General features: G+C 37.9%; 1 protein-coding gene across 5 annotated transcripts in view; it reads right to left on the bottom strand.

The window, feature by feature from the left end:
- Nucleotides 1-23,941, bottom strand: part of PKHD1 (PKHD1 ciliary IPT domain containing fibrocystin/polyductin) — a 471,355-nt gene that overhangs the window by 4,803 nt on the left and 442,611 nt on the right. For all 5 annotated transcript variants that reach the window (XM_027602298.2, XM_027602301.2, XM_027602300.2 and 2 more), the window contains 3 exons: nt 23,482-23,589; nt 17,270-17,428; nt 13,408-13,527 (listed from right to left, as the gene is read on the bottom strand). In XM_027602298.2, coding sequence (XP_027458099.2) covers nt 13,408-13,527; nt 17,270-17,428; nt 23,482-23,589 — 387 coding nt within the window. The remainder of the gene's footprint in view (nt 1-13,407; nt 13,528-17,269; nt 17,429-23,481; nt 23,590-23,941) is intronic.

Genomic DNA, 23,941 nt, shown 5'->3' with positions numbered 1-23,941 from the left:
CTGCTTCTCCCCCGCCCCCTACTCTCTCTGTCTCTCTATAATAAATAAATAAAATCTTTAAAAAAAAGAAATTTGAATCTAAAAGCTAGTCTTAACACTGTGGTTTTTATGAAAAATTCACAATTTGATTATCTTTGATTCTATAAAATATGAATTTAAAGAGATAACATAAACATATCAATAAACATGTATCCATATAAGTGTGTACATATATGGTTGTATAATAGTGGAAGGAGAGAAGGACCACTAGACTGGAGTCACAAAGTCAGGGTTCAATCCCCCTTCCCTGCTAGCTGGCTCTGTGACTTTCATCCTGTCTTTTAGCCTCTCTGGACATCAGTTGTATAATTTCATATTACTCTCAGGTACTACTTTACAATTTACTAAAATGTATTTCATTTTAGCAGTCTTGTTTTAATTACAGTTTTCTTCCCTTGACATTTCATTTGTATTTTATTTTCCTATTCAACAGAATGAATATTCAACTCAGAAGAGTACAACATTGGTACCGCTACGGTAAACAGATGATCTGGGCACTTTTGCCCTAATCCATCCCAATTCTTTGCAGGATATATTATATAAACCATAACACTTCTAGCCTTTTAAAATGTGATCATGCCATATGTGAATGAGCTAACTAACCTATCATATTATTGGGTAATAAATAAAGATGAACTAGAGCTATATCGAGTTCTACTGATGCAGTTAAGTAAAACCTACTAAAACAGATGTTTATGACATTAAATATACAAGAGATGGTCCCTAGAAGCAACATAGCAAAGCAGCTAAAAGTACATACAGGCTTGGAATCAAACAAGTGTTGTTAGATTTCCTGCTTGGTCCCCTACTCGCTGAACACATGTGCGGATTGTACTTACTCTGCATGTGCTTCAGTTTCCTCATCTGTAAAACAGTTATATTGATAGTACCCACCTCATAAGATTGTTTGAAGGTTAAATAAAATGAATCACGCTAAGCACCACCCAGAATCTCTGATGTGATAGATTGGATAAATAATAATCATAATTCAGATCACTAATGCTCAGAGAGTACTCATCCCCAACAGGCACTGTTCTTTATGCTTTACATTCATTCACTCACTTAATCTTCACAGCCACCCCAGAAGGCGAGTCCCATTACTGTCTTCACTTTACAGATGGAGAACCAAAGGTACAGAGTGTGGAGTTACTTGCCCCAAGTCACAAAGCCTCCGAGTGTAGATATGAGATTGGAATTTAGCTAGCCTGGTCTTTACCATCTAACATAATTACCTAATAATTATGTTAATTCCACATGCATCTTTTTTGACTCTGTCTACAGTTTATCTTAATAAAAAATGTACCCTAAATTAATAGCCCTGTAGATATCTTTATCTCACACAGATAGAAACATTATACAAATTCACATTAAAATGAACAAGCAAGCACAATCCACAAGAAAGACCCCAGATGTCTAACTTAGGAGTATCTTTTTCCCCAAGATTGCTTATATTTTGTATATACATTCCATTCTCACCAATTTTCTTAAACGTCAGCTCTTAGATTTGCATTTATTTGCCAAATATCTTGGTTGTTGAGGGTTTGAAACATTTTCATTCTGAAGTTTCAAAATGCCTCAGATTCAATATCTCAAAAGAATGAACTTGTCAAATTTTTCTCAAATTCTACTCTTTTCTCTACTCTATTTCATTCATGTAATCCCTTTTCGGGTGCTCAAACTAGGTTGCAGGAGGAATCATTCTGAGCCTCTGGAGATTCTTCATTGGAGAACTCATCTATTTTCTCACTGGTTTATTAGTTAATTAATTAATTAATTTCTGAGGACCTACTATGTGGTAGGCCTAGAAATACAGCGATGAACAAGAAGCAGTCCTAATATCATGGAGTTTATGCTCTAATAGTGGAGACAGACATAAATTACAAAATGCATGGAGCCTGTGCTAGGTCTTATGATAACACAGGTCCTGGGAGCATGTCCCCTGCTATCCAGGGGCTCCAGGAAACAGACCTCTAAGCTGATTTAGGTGAGAGCCCTATAGTGAGTGTGTACAGCGAATGTGCAAGTAAAATACTAGGGAAGACAAAAGAGGAATTACTTAACACTGCCTGAAAGCTTAGGAAGACTTCACAAAGGAGATGACTCAAGTTTTGAGGCATAACATGGTGGGAAGACATTCATACATACATACATACAGTATGGCATATGCAAAAGCAGGGTGGCAAAAACGGACAAGATAATTGGGGACTCTGAAAATAGCTCCAGACACTGAGACTTGAGGTTGTGTATACAGATGTGGATGTGTATGTAGGGTGGGGAGTGGTAAAAGAAAAAAAGTTATCATACTTGATAGAGGCCATAAATAAATAAGGGGGTCTTGAAAACTCTACTAAGGAGTCTGGAATTTATATCACAGAAGATGAGGTGGTGGTTTTAGAATAGGGCAGTGACATATTATTTTCATCTTGGGAAGAAGAGCCTTTCTATAACGAAGACAGTGAACAGTGGGGGAGTGAAGGAGGTCAGCTGAAAGGCTACTGCAATAGTCTGAGCAAAACATAATAAAGAACAGTAGGCCAGAGTCAAAGATGTTGAAGAGCCAAGCAGAGAGATTCTGAGTACGAGATGTAACAGTGGTGGGGAAGAGAAGAAGGCTAATATTTATTGAACATCTAGGTATGGGTCAAGGACTTAAGATCTATCCCCATTTATAGATGAGAGATTAGAAGACAGAAGAGACCTTGAAATCTAGAGAAAGGAAAACAGAATGCATTTCTATTGCATGAGGAAAAAACACGAAACATTCTTTGGTGCACATGAAAATAAACCCATTGAAAATAAAAATATTCCTCTCGGGCTGTATTACTGGTGGCTGTCCAAGTTCCTGGTGACTGTAGGTGCTAATGAGTTTTTCTTGAAGGAATGCTGTAAATATAAGGATGTGAATATATTTTACATTTCCTCCCAAGAAATTATAGCTTTCTTGAAAACATGGGTTTGCTCTTACTCTGCTTTTATCTTCTGTTGAAATTATCTCACTGTTAACTGAACACTGATTTTAGTTTCCTTTTCTGTTAAGAAAGTGGGAAGCTTTTCCAGATGACGTATATGAAAAGGCACTTCACAGTAACAAAGACCCTAATTTCAAATTCTCGCTAGTGCTCACTCTGTGTGTGTGCATGCGTATGTGTGCGTGTGCATGTGTGCACTCGCACGTGACCTCAGAGCAGGTGGTTAAGAGTACAAGTTTTGGAATGGGACAAACTATTGAACCTATGTCTGGGTTTACTAGAAAAACGAATTGACCCTTTGAATTGCAGTTTTCTTATTAGTGATATGGGATAATTTGGTCTGCTATTTCCTAAAACTGTCATGAAAGCAGATGAGTTACAACATGTTTTGGCACCTTGTAAACTATGAAGGACCCTATAAAGCTCAGCTCTTGTGTTGTGGTTGTGTTATTATTGTGATGATGACGATAACTTGAGGAAGAAACAAAAGAACCATTCATTTGAGTATTTCATGAAAATTTAATGTACATACTGGCTTACACATTACAAGCATTTTTTTCAAAAAAATATACCCTTTTCTAACTTTGCCGTCTTAAAGTATCTATGATCCGAGTGTCCAGATCCAATTCCTTTCAAGTACTTTATAGATACATAGTGCTTAGTCTCCGGCTGCATCCTTCTCTGAGTCCAAAAGTCTCAGCTCTTCCCCCTAATTACCCCATCTCTCAACGGTAAGAATTATCTTAAAATACCCTAGCGCTGAAATCTTTTTTCATCCTATCTTTCAACACTCTCTGTCTTTTATTCATCTCCCCAAATGCCTTACTTCCTTCAGAAAATACTTCCTCACGCATTTCTTATTGTCACAACACATTGTGTATTGAGGGATGTATCAATCTATTTTTTATAAACATTAAGATATTATGATTCGATTTAAGAAACAGTTTCATTGGGGCACCTGGGTGGCTCAGATGGTTAAGCATCTGCCTTTGGCTCAGGTCATGATTCCCAGGTCCTGGGATAGAGCCCCATGTCCGGCTCCCAGCTCTGCAGGGAGTCTGCTTCTCCCTCTCCCTCTGTCTCTCCCCCTGTTTGTGCTCTCTCTGTCTCTGTCTCTCTCTCAAATGAATAAATAGAATCTTTAAAAAAACAGTTTTATTAAATTATAGCTTTTTTTTAACAAATGAAAAGGAACTCAAGATTGTTCTGTTAAAGACGCCCTTACTCATTTGTGTTCCAGTACGTGTCTTTTGAAGAGGAACAGGCTAATTATTGAAAATAACACTTAAATAGCAATTATAGCAATTATCACATGTTGGGCACTAATTATACATATATGTAATTTAATACTTACAACAACCCCCTGAAGCAAGTGCTATTATTATCTCCCTTTTAGAAGGGAGGCCATTGAGGTACAGAGAGGTTAAGTAACTTCCTAAGACCACATGCAAAGTAGTGGCAGATCTTACTTACTTGACAGAGTTCAAAATTCTTGGCTCCAGAGTCTGTACTTTAAGCACCACACAATACAGTGTAGAGTTAAGGATAGCAGCAGGAAGTTGAGAAGAATGTTGGGTTGGATACACGCATGGGAATATGGCATGCATGCAAAAGTCATCTTTCATGGGCCTTACAGTGAAAACAAATGTTGAGAACCATCTTAAACTCCTTGCGGGGGGGGGGGGTGGGGGGGCGGCGGCGGGGAAGGAGGCTGTGGCAATACTGTCTTCAACATTGCCCATGTCTGCTTTTCTTATATCTCACTTCCAAATTCCTTAACCACTCTTTTATATGTAACGTAAATGCTGATTTATTAACCTGTATATTATCTCCTCTCTCAGTTTCCCAAGAGTTGTTCTGATGTGCATTAGCAGACAGTGATCATGTCTGTATCATACTCTTAACAGACAGTATTGGGGCAAAGGGTACCAATTTCTTACCTCAATTTCATCTAATAATGAAGGGGAAGTGAGGTGAGAAAAGGGGGGTAATGACATAATATAAATAGATGTGATATATTTTTGATTTGGAGCAGTCAAGTGAGATAAAATAATCATGTTGTTTACATTGTTTCTGTGATACATCAATTAATATTCTGCTAAACCCATGTTATTCCTATCTTCTCTCTGCTTTTCCACAGTCCTTTTCCCTGGCATGTGTCTGCTATGGGATACGACCTAACTATGGGATGATTCTCTTGCTTAGAGCTATGAGAACTTTCAGGTTATCCCAGGTTTCCCTATGGGATCTTCAGATCCTTACAGAACTATGCCTGGACAGCTTAAACTACACTGATTTATGCCTCAATACTTGTTGACTAAAGTTTCTCATCTGACTTGGGCAACTGCTTCTATTATTGGTCACCTTTCCTTGTATGACAGTCTCGTCTTCCTCTTGAGATGTTGAGTTCCTTCCAGGAAGGAACTTTCTGTGCCATCCACCTTGTCTCCCTATTATGACCGGTTCTATGCCAACTACTGACCGGTTCTTTGTCATCTCCATAATTACTGCTCCCGCCAGGAGGAAAATACATAGTTTACTGAGATCAGCAAATAACCAAAGAACAAGAATGATACATTGTCAGATAGAAGCAGACTTAAAAAAGAAAAAAAGGCTTTGAATTTTTATACCTTGGTAAAACCAACAGCACTTCATAGAAGAGGAATCAAACACAACGAGTGACCTATTTTCAACCCATTGAAGATATTGTTATCTTGTTTTTGAGAGACTGTTATTGGAGATCTGTTCCCCCTTGTTCTTCAAGTCTGCATCTATTCATGAAGACTAACACAAGCTTATCTTTCCTTTGCCGGCCCCAAAACATTTAAAAAATCTTCCATGAATTATTTACATGGAAGCTCCAATCAGCAACATACCTGACAGACTCCCTAGTCAAAATGAAAGTGCACTGTGTAAAGGTGTCCAGGGAGACTGGCCACCTCCCACTGTGAGGTTATAGACAGAACTAAGTCAGCACACATTATATGTCAGCACTGACATCAGAAGGAATCGGATCCTTTGATCTTGGACCTCCACAGGAAGCTTAGATCTCAGACAAATTAGATAAAAAATGAATTTATAGCAGATATGTGTCCTAAGGCATTCGGCTGAATGTTTGGGTTTTAGGGAAGGAAGAATAGTGCATGTCAAAACATATGAATTGGCATGTGTCTCTTCTACCTCCACCTTGTTGGTGAGTCCCGATTAAAATGGAAAGATAAGATTTCAAATGGCCCTTCCATGACACTTAGAGTCCCATTGGTGGCTTCAATCGAGTTTTAGGAAGAATGGGATAAAATACGGGAACATATATCACTTTTCTATGAAAAGGAAGACTTGGTGGTGTTAGATCCTTTCAGCTAGTGGTTTTGGATCCAGTTTACCACAGACAGCTATAATTTTTCCAGCTATCCTTAACCTCCTTTGTTTTCCAAAACTTTCTTGGGCAACAAGTATATGGTGTGCCTGTGATTGTTTAAAATTTGTGTAGGTACTGCTCACTGGCTCCTTTTGCAAGGAGAACATTAGAAATGAATCTCTCCCCTCCCACCACCACCCTCACTGCTCATATTTTCCCAGCTCAGTCTCCATGTCCGGCATACTGTGTTGGACGACCTGGACTCAGCATAGAAGGAAATAGGGTCTGAAGCAGACAGATGGATAGTTGATCAACCAACAGAAAGAATGTACTCCACCTTGGTTTCTCATTTGTTAATAAGGGCAACAGTCCTGCCCACATATTGAAGAAGGCTTACGCAATAATTAAGATTAATTAATCTAGATTATTTGTTCCTGTAAGTGAAAAATTATCATATATTTTTTAATAAGAAATGTATTGCAAATCAGAAGGAATGGGAATTTTAAAAAGTTGAAGGAAAAATGCATTTAATCCCATATTATATCATGAGTGATTTCCATGTTATTGTTTTTATAATATTCCAGCAATGGATGTGTTTTAATAAACTTGATTTAACTCATTAATCCATATGGAGTTTACTTTGGTGTATTTTGGGGGGTTTTTTTTGAGAGAGAGAGAGAGAGAGAGACAAGGGCAAGTGCAAGCAGGGGTGGGGAGGGGCAGAGGGAGAGGGAGAGAGAGAATCTCAAGCAGAGTCCCTGCTGAGTGAGGAGCCTGACGTGGGGCTCAATCTCACAACCCTGAGATCATGACCTGAGCTGAAAACAAGAGCCAGATGTTTTACCGACTGAGCCACCCAGGCTCCCCACTTTGCTGTATTTTTTGAAGTGTGAATCTAGATTGAGAAATGTTCTAAATAGTCAAATTTACTAACCCTATTTATAGACTAACTCTTGTTTTCCTTTATTTTTATTATTTCCTTTATCATATGTTATATTTATATATCTGGTATTTATATCTAATTAAAGTTATTTGCACTAATATTTCCACATATTCTTATGTCAGTATCACACTGCCTTAGTAATAGTAACCTAAATATTATTCCTTTGAGCTACCCATCCCTACTGCCATAAAATCAATTTCTTATAAAAAATTTGGCTTTGTATCATTGATCTGTATTTTCTGAAGAACGTTAGAATCATCTTACACTGTTTGATTCAGTATAAAATGATTGTAGCTGCACTAAACTGAAATTAATTTAGGAATTACCGATGTCTTTGCAATATTAGTCAATCTAATTAGAAACATGTTGCAATTCCTTATGTAATCAAGTCTCCCCTTTAAACAATTTAATAGAATATAGTTTATTTTTTATATAAGTCCAATACATCTCTTGTTAAGATTGTTTTCTAAGACAGTATATTTCTTAGTCGTTTTTACGCATTTCAGTATGTTTCATAACTGTATACCATTGGCTTATACAATATTATTTTTGCGCAAACTGACAAAACATTTGAGTAAGCTACTCAAGGTACTTATAAATTATAGCAGTTAATGGTTGAAATCTTTTAAGTTACTATTAAACAATTATATCATCTGCAAACCATCACATATTTTCTCTAACATTGCCTTATTTTGTTTTTGTATCTGTGTTTCCTAGCATTCTAAAATATATGTTATAGAGTTGTGGTAATGAGTTGTTTGTTTTGTGTTCATGTGAGTAGTACTTCTTCTAATATTCCATTGTTAAGCTTGATATTGGATCTTGACTGCAAAGAGCACGGGAACTCTCCATCTTATTTGGCAGGAAGGATCTTATTCCTAGTATTTTTTAAAATATTCCTATTTTTAAAAGTTTTCTTAAGGAATTAAGTGCTAGATTTTATTCACATTTTTAAATTAGGAGGTGTTCATGTATTTTTGATTATATGACATGGGTATGCTCTTTATTAGTGATTTCCAAATACAGTTTACTTTCCTGGGAACTTGGGATGATTTGCAGTCCTGAGCTATTTTGGTCTTCCCTGCTTCTGGACGTCTTGAGGCCATCTCTCTCCTCCCCTCTCCCTGTCATTCTTATAGATTTGTACCTATAAAGTAAACTGATAGTCCTTTTTTATTTTATATTCACAAAATACACCGTCTATAGTCACTAGGACTCTAAAATGGGAGACCTAAAGCCCCGAAGTTGATGGTTATAGTCGCACATCCATAATATCTTGCCATTTTTACATGTCAATTTTCAATTCCCAACATTGGGTACATGGATTTCATAAAAAGAAAGAATAAAAGTGGCCAGTGGCCAAAGATCAGTGTTTGCTCAGGAGAAGGTAGCACCAAGTTCTGTAGCAATAGCTGTCCCACAAAGACAAAGGCAGTAGCAAGGAAACTAAAGTGGCCCTAGAACGCATTTTGTCTGGAAGTAAGAAGTCACATTTCGGCCTGTTGTTAGGACCCCAAGGATGTATAGTCATTGTCCTGCTATTAATTTCGTGAACCCGAATAAACTTTCCACGTCTCTTTTAGAAGAGATAAGGGGACTTTTCTATAGTAGTTGAAAAACTGCTGGAACCCGGGGTTCTCTAAAGAGGGGGAAGGGCAGGAAGGGGTCTCATTTCATCTCCATCTTAACCGTTCACTCAACAACAATAGTTATAAGTGGTCCAACATCTTAACGCCCCATGGTAACAGTGCTGCTAGAATTAGAAAAGATACAGAACTTTTACGAAAGGTTCTGGACCGCACAAACACCAAAATCATGTTGTATATAAAAGGTGTTAAGAGAACAAGAGGGAAGTGTTATCAAAGTTGAGAGAAGGGATTATTCTTTCTAGCCAAAAAAAAAAAAAAAAAAAAAAAAAATGAAAAGGAGGAAAAGAATTCGATCTGGGATAGGAAGGAGTGAAAACTTTAGCTGCGTGGGTACATTGGAGAAGGACATTTTGAAGCTGGGAGAACTAGTTGTGTATGGAGAACACTGTCCTGGAGGGAAAGAAGGAGTGTGGGGGTGGGGGGGTGTTAACTGAAACTCAGCAGAAGATATATCCGTGAAAGGGAGTGGGTGAAGGTGGAAACCAAAGACTGCAAAAGAGGAATTGGTCAAACTTGGTGAACAAGGGCACAGGGTGCTAAGGGGAACACTTACGAGGTAAAGGTAACTCTGAGGTGTCTCGCCTGGGAGATCCGCCCCCTGTCAACCAAATTAGGGGAGCAAGGGAATGGCTGAGAAGGAATGATACGAAATTGAGCTTTGACAGAGCAAAGCTGGCCTCCCTCCCTGGCATTTCTAGAAACCTGAATGTGTGAAAACTGGACAACCAAGCCCTTAGCAAATGGGATTTGAAACAGTGTGATATGATTCAGGAGCTAGAGGGACTAAACATGTAACTTAAGATAATGATATTCTTTCTCTCTTGGAGCATTCTCTCCCATCCATAAATGCATGTGTTTGTTGATGGCTTTATACTTAATTGTTTGTTGCCTAGAATTGTTCTTTCATTTCCCCCCAAATATTATTCTTGCGTCTCAACCATACTGCAAACCCATAAAGGACAGGGGACCAGATATGACCTCTTTGCAACTATACAGAACGGATCTCATAAGGTACTAAATAAATATCAGGAGGTAAATAAATACTTTTTCAATATTTATTGGGAGACATCATCTAACTGCATTTATTGAGTCATTCCAGCATCTCCCATCTACATGTTACAAAAACAAATAATAGCTTCTGCCAGGGTTTCTCAACCTCGACATTATTGACATCTTGAGCCAAAAAATCTTTATTGCGGGGGGGGGGGAACCTGTGCATTATAAGATGTTTACAGTGCCCCTGATCTTTTCTCACCAGACGCCGGTAGTATCTCCCCACCCCTGTGACAACTGTGACAACAAAAATGTCTCCAGATAGGGGCACCTGGGTGGCTCAGTCAGTTGGGCACCCGACTCTTGATTTCGGCTCATCATCTTAGGGTCCTGGGATTGAGCCCTGTGTCCAGCTTTGCGCTGGGCATGTACCTTGTTTGAGATTCTCTCTCCGCCCCTCCTCACCACCCCCCCACTCTCACTCACACACTCACTCTCTCTCTAAAAAAAAAAAAAAAAAAAAAAAAAATCTCTAGGCATTGCAAATGTCCTCTGGATGTAGGATGACCAACTGTCTCAATTTGTCTGGGACTGAGGGAGTTCCCGAGAAATAAGGCTTTGATTTTAAAAACTGGGAAAATCCTGGGAAAACCAAGATGAGGTTTTCATCCCACTTGGGGTCCAAAATTACCCTGGCTAAGAACCGTGGGCCTGTGGGAACAGAGAACCACCTATGTATGATCAATTCTAAAAAACACAAGTCCATGGAGGCACACATTTAATATTCTTGGCACATAAAGAGGAAAATACTAATTTTCAATGAAGTAGGAGGGATTGGGAAAGACTTTATAAACAACAACAACAACAACAACAACACATTGAGCTGATGCTTAAAAGCTTCCGGAGGTTTTAACAGGTGAAGACAAGCAATCCAACTGGAAGAAATCACGCAAGCCAATGGGTGGGAAGGAGTTAGACAAGTCCCAGGATGAGCGAGTTAGTATGGGGAGTGTGAGCAGGGGCAGGAAGGTAAATTGCAACGGAAGATTACCAAGATAGCATGGAGTCAGGCTTTGGAAGGCTCTGAGTCTTAAATAACAAGAAGAACCAACAACAAATAACACATATATATTACATACAATATGCCAGGGATTGTTCTGCACACTTTAGTGATATTAACTCACTTAATCTGCACAACAACTGTAAGTGTGGGCGATATTATTATGGGAACTTGACCAGGGAGGGAGCTGATGGGCACAGAGAGGATAGTTGGCTTCCTTGAGGCCAGGAAGCAAGTCAACAGGAAAGTCAGGATTAAACCCAGTCTATCTGACTCCGGGCTTTCACACTGCTGACTGTCGCATTCTCCGGCTCTCCAGCTAACACTGGAAATTCATTAGATCTTCTGACTGGCAGAGTGACAAACGCAGATACAAATTTTCAAAGCTAGTTCAGGTGGCTGGTAACAATAAAATATGAGGGATATATGCACCACTCCTTTCTTCCCGCATTGTAACTCCACTCCCCCTATTGCATCCACGCAATTTTTAGTAAAAGCCATAACCTGATGAATTTACAGTCTGAATCTACAGGACAGTGGAAATGCTCAATTCCGCCAGCTGAATAATTTTAGTGCCAGGTAGTACTTAGTGAATGCAATGTGCTCAGGAGAAACATAGCCCTCCCAAAAGTTTAGATAAAGAGGGTAAAGGGAAACTAAAGTGCCATGGAAATAATGAAATAAGACCAAACTTATCTGAAGCTAGCAGTAACTAGTTGTTCTGTAGCTGGTAACAATTTCTGAAGAAAAGTAGGAGATGCATCATTACTTGCCTTGGAATTGATGCTCTTCAGATTTGGACAAAGCTTAGAAAATAAGGAAACAAACCTGCTATGATCCCTAGGGGTGGATTCGGATAACACATCTTTCTATTTTTATCCTGGTGTCCCAATAACACGGGCTTTGATACTCCCATCTCTTCAATCTAAACTTTTCCACCGAAACCCTGTCCCTTATCTCATTCCTGATAATTTATTAATAAGCCACCAGATAAAAAATGTTCCTTAATAAAACACACAGGCATTGTGGACTGCTTAATGTAGTTAATTTAAGTAGGGCAACTGAGATTCATGTAGATAGCCATATTAGATTAGGGGGAGATTAGCATCACTCCTGCTGTTTACTTAAGAATGTAGCTAAGAATGCCGTGCTTTGCAGTGCCGAGTTCAGATGAACATTTTCAAACACTTGTTCTGAATTTGCATGCAGTAATATAGACAAGAGGTTTCCAGAAACCAAAATTAATGTGGTCTTAGATGGAATCCAGAAAGAATTCCTGCGCATTTCTCTCTGTCTTCATTCTTCTCACACCTACCCACCCCAAACCTATCACCACCACCTACTGGTGTAGGGCCAGGCTGGAGTATGGCTGGCTAATTTGTTGGGACATTTCTAAAAAAATAACTTCATTTCCTTCAGCGGAAAAATTCAAAGAGGCAAACAAACTGACATTTACACACACACACACACACACACACACACACACACACACACACACACACACACCAGAGTTCACTGAACTAGTTAGAGGAAGAACAACATTGAATTGCTACTTTTTAGTTAAACATCGTACTAGGACCATTAAGATTCATATTCCTTTCTCAAGCAAAAAATATCATGAATACTGACTATTGCTTAGAATAAATAGCAATATTATTCTCTTTAGAGTGTATACTTCAAAGCGTTTCGGATCCATGGAAATTATACGAATATTTTTCATACACCATATCCACATTTGGCAAATCCATCTTGTGTTCTGCCCACTGTCTTCCTGTTGTCTGTGTCTCAGAAGGACAAGGGCAAAGTGATGGTCTGAAGTAAATGCTTACCTTTTCTTTGCTTGGCACCATTTCCAATGGCAATTAAAAAATATAACAAGCAAAATCATCTAGCATTAATGTACAATATAAGCAAATAATACATTTTGCTAAAAGTATGCTAAACAACAAAGCAGAGCTTAACAAAGCTGACTCATTTCTTAAGGGTTCCATATTCAATCTAATTTGTAAAGTTGGTATTTGGCAACTGCACTGCCTTATTTCCCCAATTCAATAATATTGCCAGACTGGCAGCTTTGCAATAGCTAAGGGAAAGATTATATGCCTATACTTTGGTTTTCCCTTTCTCTATGTAACAAATTCAAATGTTAAACCAATTATCATCTCCTAAGAAAAAAATATAAATGTCAGCTTGAATAATTGGTTAATAGCTGAGTGAATCAGCTGGACTTGGGTACTCCTATCCTGGGGTGTAATTTCCTTTAGAGGAAGTGACAGTCTAAAGAAGGAGCTAACAACTCAATTGATCCAGAAACTGACAGCCATGGGTAGAGGGAGGCCATAGTTCATCCATGATGGATGTCTCTTTTGGGAATCATCCCCACTGTCCAAGCTTACCTTCTCCCATCATGGCGTCTTCCCTTTTAGTCTCTTGTGATCTTTTGCGCTTGGATGAGAGGTGGATATGATCCTTTTGATTGTCAGTCTGGAATTCAGAAATATCTTCACTTTTTATTTCTAGATTAAGGAGAAAAAAGATGTGACTGTTTCTTGTTTTTTAGAATAAAACATTTTTATTTGTAAACAGGTCCTAAGTGCTAAGGTGTTTCTCTTGTATGCCCCCAACACAATGATTGTGATATACAAGCACTAGAATGCATATAATGTATTCAGGGCTTAAGGAATAATGAAATACAATCCCATATACTGACCAGCAACTTTAAGGTATAAAACTATACTATACTATACCATAGCCACCATATATGGCTACAGAACACTTGAAATGTGACTAGTTCCAATTAAGATGTGCTGTTAAGTGTAAAATATGCACCTGATTTTGAAAAACTGTAAAATATCTAATATTTATTGCATGTTGAAATAGATGTTGATATATTAGGTTAAGAGGATAGAAAATTGCATCATGTGCCTCACATTTGTGGTTCATGTTATATTTTTACTGGACAGAGCTGGTATAGAATGTTACAATACTCTTTAACCTTTTATTTTGAAATAATGATAGATTCACAGGAAGTTGCAAAGAAATATACTGGAAGAATTCATGCACCCTCATCCAGTCTCCTCCACTGTTAACAACCTATATAACTATATAGTATGATATCAAAACCAGGAAATTGACATTGGTACAATCCACAGAGCTCGTGCAGATGTGTGCTTTTGATTGAAGACTTCTGTTCTTGACTGATGAGATGTTTTATATTCTATTCATTTATTTATTAAATATTTTAATTAAAAATGTATTTCCATTGCTCCTGCCCCTCTAGGCAATGGAAAGACAATGAGTAAGAAAGACCTGCTCCCTGATCTCATAGAGTTTTTATTCTAGTTTGAATGGCAGAGGATAAACAAAAAAATTCGTAATGTAATGTCAAATGATGCCAGGCCATGGCATATGCTAATTTTTCTCAAGGAAAAGCACTTTAGGGATTGAGTTTAGCTAAAAATCTGATTTCTTCATGGAACATCATTTTTACATTGAAAGAACTTGGAAGAATGAAAGACAGATTCTGGTCATTCATACTTGGGTACTTGGTAGGTTTTTTTTTTAAGTGAATGAAGCCAGCCTGTAACTTCTATGAAACAACTGACAGTATTTGTCACCAGTGATACAATTCAAGCTTTCATGGGAAATTTAGAATTTTGGATAACGTATATCAACTATAAGTTTCGCAGATATCTAACTCTTAAAGATTAATGTTGATACTAACAAATGCAATTTTTAAAAAATTATAGAATGAAATATGTCAGCATTTGAGAGATCTTTATCACTCAGTGAAACAATATTTTCCAAATGGCTAAAGCATAATGTTTCAAAATCATGCATAGGTAAAAGCTCCACTCAAAGTATATGATAGATTAGTGGGTTTTTCATGTAACAGAGTATAGAAAGTACATTGAGATGTACCTTTAAGTAACTAACTCTTGGCCAGTTTGGGTGCAATATCAAAGAAGATTATCCACAATTATCTGTGAAGGCTATTAAAATACTCTTCCTCTTCTACTGTGTACTTATGTGAGGCTGGATTTTCTTCATATACTTCAGCCAAAACAATACACTGCAGCAAATGTAATGCTGAAGCTGCTAAGAGAATCCAGCTTAAGGCAGACATTAAAGAGTTTCATAAAAATGCCATCCTTTTCATTATATGTATTTGAAAACATCATTTTTAAATTAAAAAAACATGTTAATTATGTTAACATATAATGCATGTATTATTGTCATTTTAAAGTAAATAAGAAATTTTACATTTGCTTTTTTAACTTCTAATTTGGAAATAGTAATAGATGGACACACATTGACAAAATCTCTTTGGGGTTTTCAATAATTACTAAAAGTGGAACAAGGTCTCAAGATCAAAAGTTTGTAAACTGCTGACACAGACCGTACAGCTGAACCAGAGAATCCTGTTCCATGAGGAAGATGGGGAATGATATTTTTTACTCTAAAGTAACAAATGCTAATCCTAGAAATTTGAAAAACACAGAAAGATATAAAGAAGAAAATACAAATTACTCATACAGAACTGATTACTATAACTTTTTTTTAAAGATTTTATTTATTTATTTGTCAGAGAGAGAAAGAGCACAAAGCGGGGGGAGTGGCAGGTGGAGAGGGAGAGGGAGAAGCAGGCTTCCCAAGGAGCAGGGAGCCCGATGCGGGGCTCGATCCCAGGACCTTGGGATCATGACCTGAGCCGAAGGCAGACGCTTAACCGATTTAGCCACCCAGGCGCCCCTGTACCTTTTTTTTTTTTTACCCCATAAAGTGCTTCCAAGATCTCTTTTCATTTTTGTAAAGAAAGTTAGAAGTCTGCACCCACTCAGGAAAATATGTGAATTTAATACAGGGAAATGTGTCCACAGCTATTGAAAAGTCGAAAAAGCGAAAAAGAGGTTACCGAGATAATATGCTAGTAACTGTAGGAAGAAGCTTCCTGTATCGCTGGGGAACAGAAGGGAAGAGATGGGGTGAGCAGAGCTTAGTGGGAAGTCCCTCCATTGCTGGTAGGTTTAGCTTGTAAAATGGAGGATGAGAATTAAATAGGATATGTCACAGAATTGCATGAAATTAAAAATCATGAAAAGTCTTTACTTTCAAACCAAAAAGCAACACACACACACACACACACACACACACACACACACACACACACACACACCTTTAGATTTAAAAACAAAGACCAAAACCTGCATTCCACAAATCACAGGCGACAACCCAGGATGAGATCCCATTTTTCTTGAGAAAGTCAAGGTACCCTTGAGTTTCCTTGCAGTTTGCCCAGCCCCAGCAGGACAGGGAGAGAGGGAGGGATATCACACTGATGCTTGGTTCAAAATAATGAGTGCGTCTCCTGGAGCTTCCTTCCCCAGCATCTCTCAGAAACCCAAGCACCGTGAGTCTTCCAGTAGTGGCACCATGCTTCTTCCTCTTTCCTGTCTTTATTTCGACCTCCTCTCTTTGCCTCACCTCTTTTGCACCCACGCTTGCTTATCACTTTGGTTTCCTAGCATCTCCTCATCTCACCAGTGTTTTGTCCACTCATTTGATGCGGTGGAGTCAGGGACTTGTCAGTACCTGGCCTGCCACTCTAAGAGCAGAGTAGAAAGATAGAAAGAAGCCTCTTTTCCAGAACTTCTTTCCCTCAGTGATGCTGCATGTCTCCAGCCTAAAAGAAATGATCTGCTTCTGGGAAAATGTCCAAGAATATAGTTTCTGTGCTCCTAAGAAAGAAAAAAAAAAAAAACACCAAAAATTCTCTTCCCTCTTCTGATTCCCTTGCCCCTCTTCCTTAAACTTACTTTTTGGAGGATTACCTGGGCAGTGGAACATAATGTTTCAGAGAGTAGGATCTGGAACCAAACTGCTTGGCTTTTCCCTGATTGTTTGACCTTGGGCAAGTTACTTAGCCTTTCTGTGCCTCATGCTCTACCTCCATAACACAGACCCTACGTCACAGGGTTGTTATGAAGATTAAATAAATCCATGTATGTAAAGTACTTAGAACCTGGCCCATAGTAAATATTCAATAAATATGTGCTCTCATTATTATCACTATGATTATTTAAGGTTAGGCAATCTTTGTCTCTACTGTATGAACTGAATAATTTGGTTCCATGTGGTTTAATATGTTGCAGTTTCATAAAAATTTCTCTTTGGGGGAAGAAAAAGAAATGTTAGTATATTATACATGATGACATTTCCCCACCGATATTTTCATTCCAAAAACAAAAATCTACCTACTTCTGCTTTTGCTCTTCTTTAGCCAATAGCACACCAGATAGCATAGAGCCAGCCATGAGGCCACTGAGCACAGGGAAGCAGCCAAGATGATGGTTGACTTCTCTGACCTAGCTGCGGGTCGGACAGAGAATGACCTTGACCGAGCTGTAAAATTGGCCCCTGTTAAAAAAAGCCCCAATAATAACATGTTAATAGGATATAAAGATGCTGATATAACAAAAATACCGTGGAAGAGATATGTTTACAACAATACCTGCCACGTAGTAGGTTCAATAAATATTTATTAAATTAAGTGATTAAATGAACTAATAATAAATCCAAGATTTGTGTTTCTGAAGAACTACAAGAATCCAGTTCCAACAATAACATACAATTGATCTTTCCAATTCTGTCCGTTACCGATGGGGCATTCTTCCAGTTCTCCCCTTTCCTTCTCAGACTTACCTTTTCCACCAATGCAAAATTTCAATTTCACTCTCATGTCCCACTAATTAGAACAGAAATGCTCTCAGCCCCAGAATGTGTGAAACTACTTGTTCTGACATATGTCTCCTATTCAAAAAATGGCATGTAACATATCAAAACAGGGGAACAGGGACTCCTACCACAGAGCCAAGAGAATTCTCTAATGTCCATGAGAATTCTGTTATCTGGAAAACTGGGAGTAGAGTGGTGATGAATACATAGAGTCATGATGATGGGGCAAAATGGGTAAGTTCCTTTAAAGACTGCATCTTTCTAAGAAGTCATCTCAAAGCCTTTAATAGACTGAAGAATTTCATTCTCACTTCCTCACTTCAATGTTATTTTTGGAATAAAGCATACAAAATCCAAAAAAATAAAAGCTTGCTTATATTCATAAGAATTGGCACATAAATGTTTATAGCACCTCTGCCTGTAATCATCCAAACCAGCAAAGAACCCAAATGTTCTTCAGCATGGGAATCAATAAACCAACGATGGTTTGTCCAGACAATGGAATACGACTCAGCCAAAAAGGAGGGGAAGAAAAAGAGAAAGAAGAAGGAATAAAAAAAAAAGGGGGGGGGAGTGAGGGAGGAAGGAATAAAGGCAGGCAGGCAGGAAAGGAAAGAAAGAAAGAAAGAAAGAAAGAAAGAAAGAAAGAAAGAAAGAAAGAAAGAAAGCAAGCAAGCAAGCAAGCAAGCAAGCAAGCAGAAAGAAAGAAAGAAGGAAACAAAGAAAGAAGGAAAAAAAGGTGGGAGGGGGGGAGGGAGGAAAGAGTCAGACTATTAGTAGGAAAGTAACAACTGGGACGTCCATAAAAGGCATTACGCTAAGTGAAAGAAGTCCATCTCTAAAGGGTACACACTTCATGATTCCATTTCTATGACATGGTAGAAAAGACAAAATTCATAGAGATAAAGAACAGATAAGGGATTGTCAGGGATTAGTGGTAGTGCAGGGGAGGGTGTGAGGACAGAGGAACAGAATAAGGGAGATTTTTTGGAAATGTTCTATATCTTGATCGTGGTGGTAATTACATGAATCTGTTAATATATTTGAATCCATAAAAACACATACAAGAATAAATTTTACTGTATGTTATTTTTTAAATAAAAAATTTTTAAATGTACCTACAATTTTGAGGGTGACAGATATGTTCATTATCTTAATTGTGGGAATGGTTTCATGGGAGCATATTTTCATCAAAATTTATGAAACCATATGTTTTAAGTATGTATAGTCAATCATATGTCAATTACACCCCAATACAAAAATGAAAAATTAAAAAAAGCTTGCCTATGAACCTGAATTAGTGATAACCAGCGATTTTTAAGTAGCACATCCAAAACAAACCAACCCACACCAAACCTCAGTTTTCATCTGAATAATGCAGACAAAAACAGAGTTTTTATTTTCTCTACTCAAGGAAACATCATGCTTTTCTTTGCTGTGCTTTCCTTGGGCTGAATTTGATAATTTGATTGAAAGTTACAGTCAGGTTTTCAGTCTCTTGACTCCTGGCTGACTCGATCCCAAAGCTACCATAATAAAATTAGCTAGAGATGGTTCTCCTGTGTATACATCTTATACTTGAGACATACTTGCTTGTTATTAATTAGTTGCTTTTTATGAGCATCTGAATAAGATAAATCTAGCCCAGAGACGGGGGAATGGATTTTACTGGGGATTTGACAAAGTAAAACAAAATTCCTCATTCTTTTATTCATTTTCCAACGATTGCTCGGTGATTGTTTACTTTGCTAACTGGGTAAGTCACTGTTCTCATTCTGAAGATATTTACAAGCTAGTAGATAAAATGAGATATATTTATAAACATTTGTAATACAAATCAGAATGTGACACAAGCCAACAGAATAATGCAAATCAATTGCTCTGGAAGGATATTTCCCATCAATATGGTCAGGGAAAGCACCCCAGCAGAGAGAATATCTAAGTGGGGCTTCGAAGGCTAAGCAAATAAAGGCAGAAAGGAGAAAAGAGCAATTGTTTAGGAAATTAAGGCTGAAAAATATTGGGAATTGATGCTGGAAAGCATTTCAGATAAACTTTGGTCACAGGAAATGTCAGCCAAAAGCCCCTTGACTATACCCTGAAGGCAATGAGGTGTCATAGAAGGAAGAATTCTGAGCTGGGAAGTGGCATGAACCAAGTGGGATACAGATGATCAGGCCCTGGAAGTGTTTCGAACTCAAATAATGGCAGAGGGGCTGAAGTCAGTGAAACTGGTTTAGAAGCCCAGAGAAGCACCTGGGTCTAAGGGTAGAGACCACCAGCTTTCAAATACTTTTAGCAGCAGAACATTACAAAACTGCAGTCTTAGATATCATCTCAATATCCTCACTTACTCATTGTAAAGAAATAGTTGTGCTATGATGTGCCAGGTGTTTCTACACTCTGAAGATACAGTGCTGAACTCAGCAGAATTCCTGTCCCTTTTGGAACTTAGGTTCTAAGGTGAGGGGAGGGGACAGAGTCCAGAGACAAATACACTGCTACCCTGATGCCATGCGGTAGTAAGTGCTATGAAGACTAAAGTGAGGTTGGCAGACAGAGTGACTGACAGTGGCGCAGGGCTGGGAACGGTAGACTGAGTGATGCAGAAAAGGCCTCTCTGAGGAGGAGACATTTGGGAAGAAATCTGCGTGGAAGGGTGAATGAGTCATGTGAATTTCAGGAGGAAGAGTATCCCAGGCATAGAAATAGCAAAGACAACAGAGTTTTTCTGGATTTGGGGGCCAGGAGTAGCCCTGGCTTCCTCAGTCTCTTTGCAGCCTGGAAGCCCTTGAGAATCCCCCTACGAACTGCATGGCTCCAAGGAATGGTCAGTTCTCTGACCATCTGTTCTCCGACCATCTCTCTCCCACAGCCAGGTCACAGGTATGATAATGAAGGGGGAAAGCCTAGCTGGGAAGTCAGTAGAATAAACACACGGAAACCCTTCTCTCTTGGTGGTGTCTCAGGATGTTCCAAAATAAACAAGTGAGCCGGATTAGTCAACATATTAGAAAGACTTGTGAGGGTCCCATACACATCTGGTCAGACCTAGTTAATTTCTCAGTCCCTCAATGCCTGTACTTCTAAAATATTGTTCTTCTCTCTAAGATATTTGTCCTCTTTCTATCTTCCATCTCTTCTCTTCTAATTTAGACTCCATAAACCTCATTCTGACAGAGCCTCACCTCGTAGAGGTGGTTTTGAAAATTATGAAGAATAATTGAAGGAAAAATGCTGAAGAAAGCTTTTCAAGATAATTTCTCAGCTAGCTTCTTTCGCAAGTTATAGTGAAACCTAAAATAAAGTAGTGATCTAGTAAATGTGAACACGAAGGCTGGCTCAAAATCATAAATTGTCATTGAGAAGTTTTTGTCTACATCACGTTTTACATTTGGCTGTAAAACTCATTCCTTAAAATAACCTTGATGAAGTATTTAGTTAGTCTTGGTTAACCACTGAGGAAATTAAAGGACAAAGTTCCTTTAAATAATCGGATAGGGGCGCCTGGGTGGCTCAGTCGTTAAGCATCTGCCTTCGGCTCAGGTCATGATCCCAGGGTCCTGGGATCGAGCCCCGCATGGGGCTCCCTGCTCGGTGGGAAGCCTGCTTCTCCCTCTCCCACTCCCCCTGCTTGTGTTCCCTCTCTTGCTGTGTCTCTCTCTGTCAAATAAATAAATAAATAAATAAATAAAATCTTTAAAAAAAATTAAAATAAATAAATAAATAAATAATCGGACAAATCTGGGACAAAATATCCAGCTCTGCGTGTGTTGCTTTTCAAAATATATACTTGGGAATCCCATGGTCCAGAACACTGAACATGTATCTCCACAGAGCTGTCCTATATAAAGACACTTTCATAGGTATTTAAAGGATATCTGTCCTGCAAAATTAAAATTAATAATAATATACTTGACCTCAGAAGGTATTCCCTTTGTGCAGAAAAAATTGTCCAGGACTTGGAATTAAAGGAAAAAAGTGATTACAGAACTGATCGATGCCATACCAGAGCCTTTTCAAATAGGCCCATGCAAGGTTTATCAAATTCTCTGGAGCATAGTTTTATATATATATTTATATATATATGTATATATATATAAATATATTTATTATAATATAGAATATAGAATAAAAATGTAAATATAATATAAATATATAAAATATATATAGAAATATATATATATATTTAATATTAATTAGGCCTAGTCTTGGTAATTTGCAGAAGATTGGTAAGCTGCCAAATGATTTTTCTCCAGTACAGACGGAAATGGTATCTGTACACATGTAACCTCAAAGTTACAGCTTTCTTGCCCTGTATCCAATGTGGCAAACTTATTTCAGCTGGCTATGTGATCCGTATCTCTCAAATACTCTTCTTTGTAATGCTTATCTTTTAATTATGGTAACCTCAAATGCTCTTTAAACCAGTTTTGCTGTCTTCCTGGTACGCTCACTAGTGAGTTAAAGAACTTGTTGACGAATCCTCATTATACATTTTCCCAAGAGCCACAGTTTCTGCTTTTTGAGAAGTATACTATGACAGTTTGAATTCAAGTTTCATGAGGAGAACTAATCTGTGGCCTTAATTAAACATTTGTTGTCGGGCTTCAGATATCTCACATCAAAACATGGGATTTCCCTGGCTATTTCCATTAACTATCTGGTTTAACTCCAGTAATGATTATTCGAAGGTATTTTATAAAATGTTGCATTATCACGCCCGTGCACTAACTGCTTTCCACAGTTGCGTGGCTTTAGCATCAGACTGATTTCCTGCCCCAAATTAATAAGTGGTTATAAATATCTACTTTTTTAATTCAAATGTGGTGTTAGCATTTTTGGAATTCTTGTAGATGCTCTCTTAGCTAAGGAATTTTTTTTTCTGGTAAATCACAATAATGAATGCAAGAGTTAAATCTTTTTCTCTTTTTCCAGTGGATTATTCTGTGTCTCTATGAGAGCTCAATCTTTTAAAAAGAGGATGTCTAAAACTACACTCTCAAAAAAAACCAAAAAGCAAAAACCAAAAAACTCCATTCTCACCACTCCTATGTAGGAGGAGACTTGGCTCTACCCTTCGTGGAAATGGGAGAGGAGTCTTTTGCATAGGTTCGTTTGAAGTTTAATTAACATGTTATCTACTTCAAACTTATTGAGTGGTGTTACCCTCTAATAAAGCAAAAGTTGTGGAGAACGTTTCAGAGGGAGAAGACCTTTTTTCAAGAAGAAATGGAGCATATAAGCAATTTATACATACCTTATACCTGTACTTCTAAAACACCAGGATTTTGAATGGGTATGGTTGTAATTTATGGAGTTGGGGGGAGGCAGTGGGTGAGGAGGGCAGAACAGAAAGATAAAATTTCCTAATACTCAATATCCCATGACTCTCTTTTTTATCAATTAAAATGTTCTAGTTAATATCCAACCAAATGCCACCACATGTCAGAGAACGAATAAATAATAATAATAATGAAAAGCATTCAAAGTAAATTTTAACAACTAGAAGAAAATGTACATCTGGATTCTTGCTTACCAGAATTCTCCAGAGGCTTAATTTCTACATGTGTTCTTGCTTCTCATACCTTAATGATATAACCAAGTAATTTTTTTCTCTAAACTGTGATGACTTCCTATTCATGATAGGAGCTATTCCCATTATAAAGGAGACGGAGCTTTTTTTTTTTTTTTTTTGAGAAACAGATAGTAAAAACACACTCTGCTGATATTACCTGGAGGGTAAGTGACAGTAAAAAGAAAGTGCCAATTTGACCCAGAGATCAAAACTGCCAAGTTGGAGAAGCTCACATAACCATCTTGACTTTCTGCCTGAGTACATCCTACAAACAAACAGAGACAAAACGTAAATGTTAGTTACCTACTAAAGAGCAGTTTCTTCAAGTCTTCTCTGTAAAGAGGCAATTGGACACTGATGGGAAAAAAAAAGATTTAATGAACAGATTACAAAATCCATCAGGCTTTTCTTAGATAAATCTTGGAACCAAATAATCCAAGAAAGAATAATAATAACAGTAATTAAAAGTGTGCTATGCCAGACGCTGTGCCTTATATACATCATTTTAAATAAACTACACAACAGGAAATAGATAACCTTATGAAAGGTGAAATTACTCAGTGTCGGGGTTATAGCCACATCTGCCTGATTTCCAAGTTGGCATTCTTAACTATGCT

This window comes from Zalophus californianus, chromosome 7 (genome assembly GCF_009762305.2).
Source record: "Zalophus californianus isolate mZalCal1 chromosome 7, mZalCal1.pri.v2, whole genome shotgun sequence".
NCBI classification, from domain to species: Eukaryota; Metazoa; Chordata; class Mammalia; order Carnivora; family Otariidae; genus Zalophus; species Zalophus californianus.
Note: the sequence above shows the minus strand (reverse complement) of the source record. Positions and strands in the feature narration are given on the sequence as shown.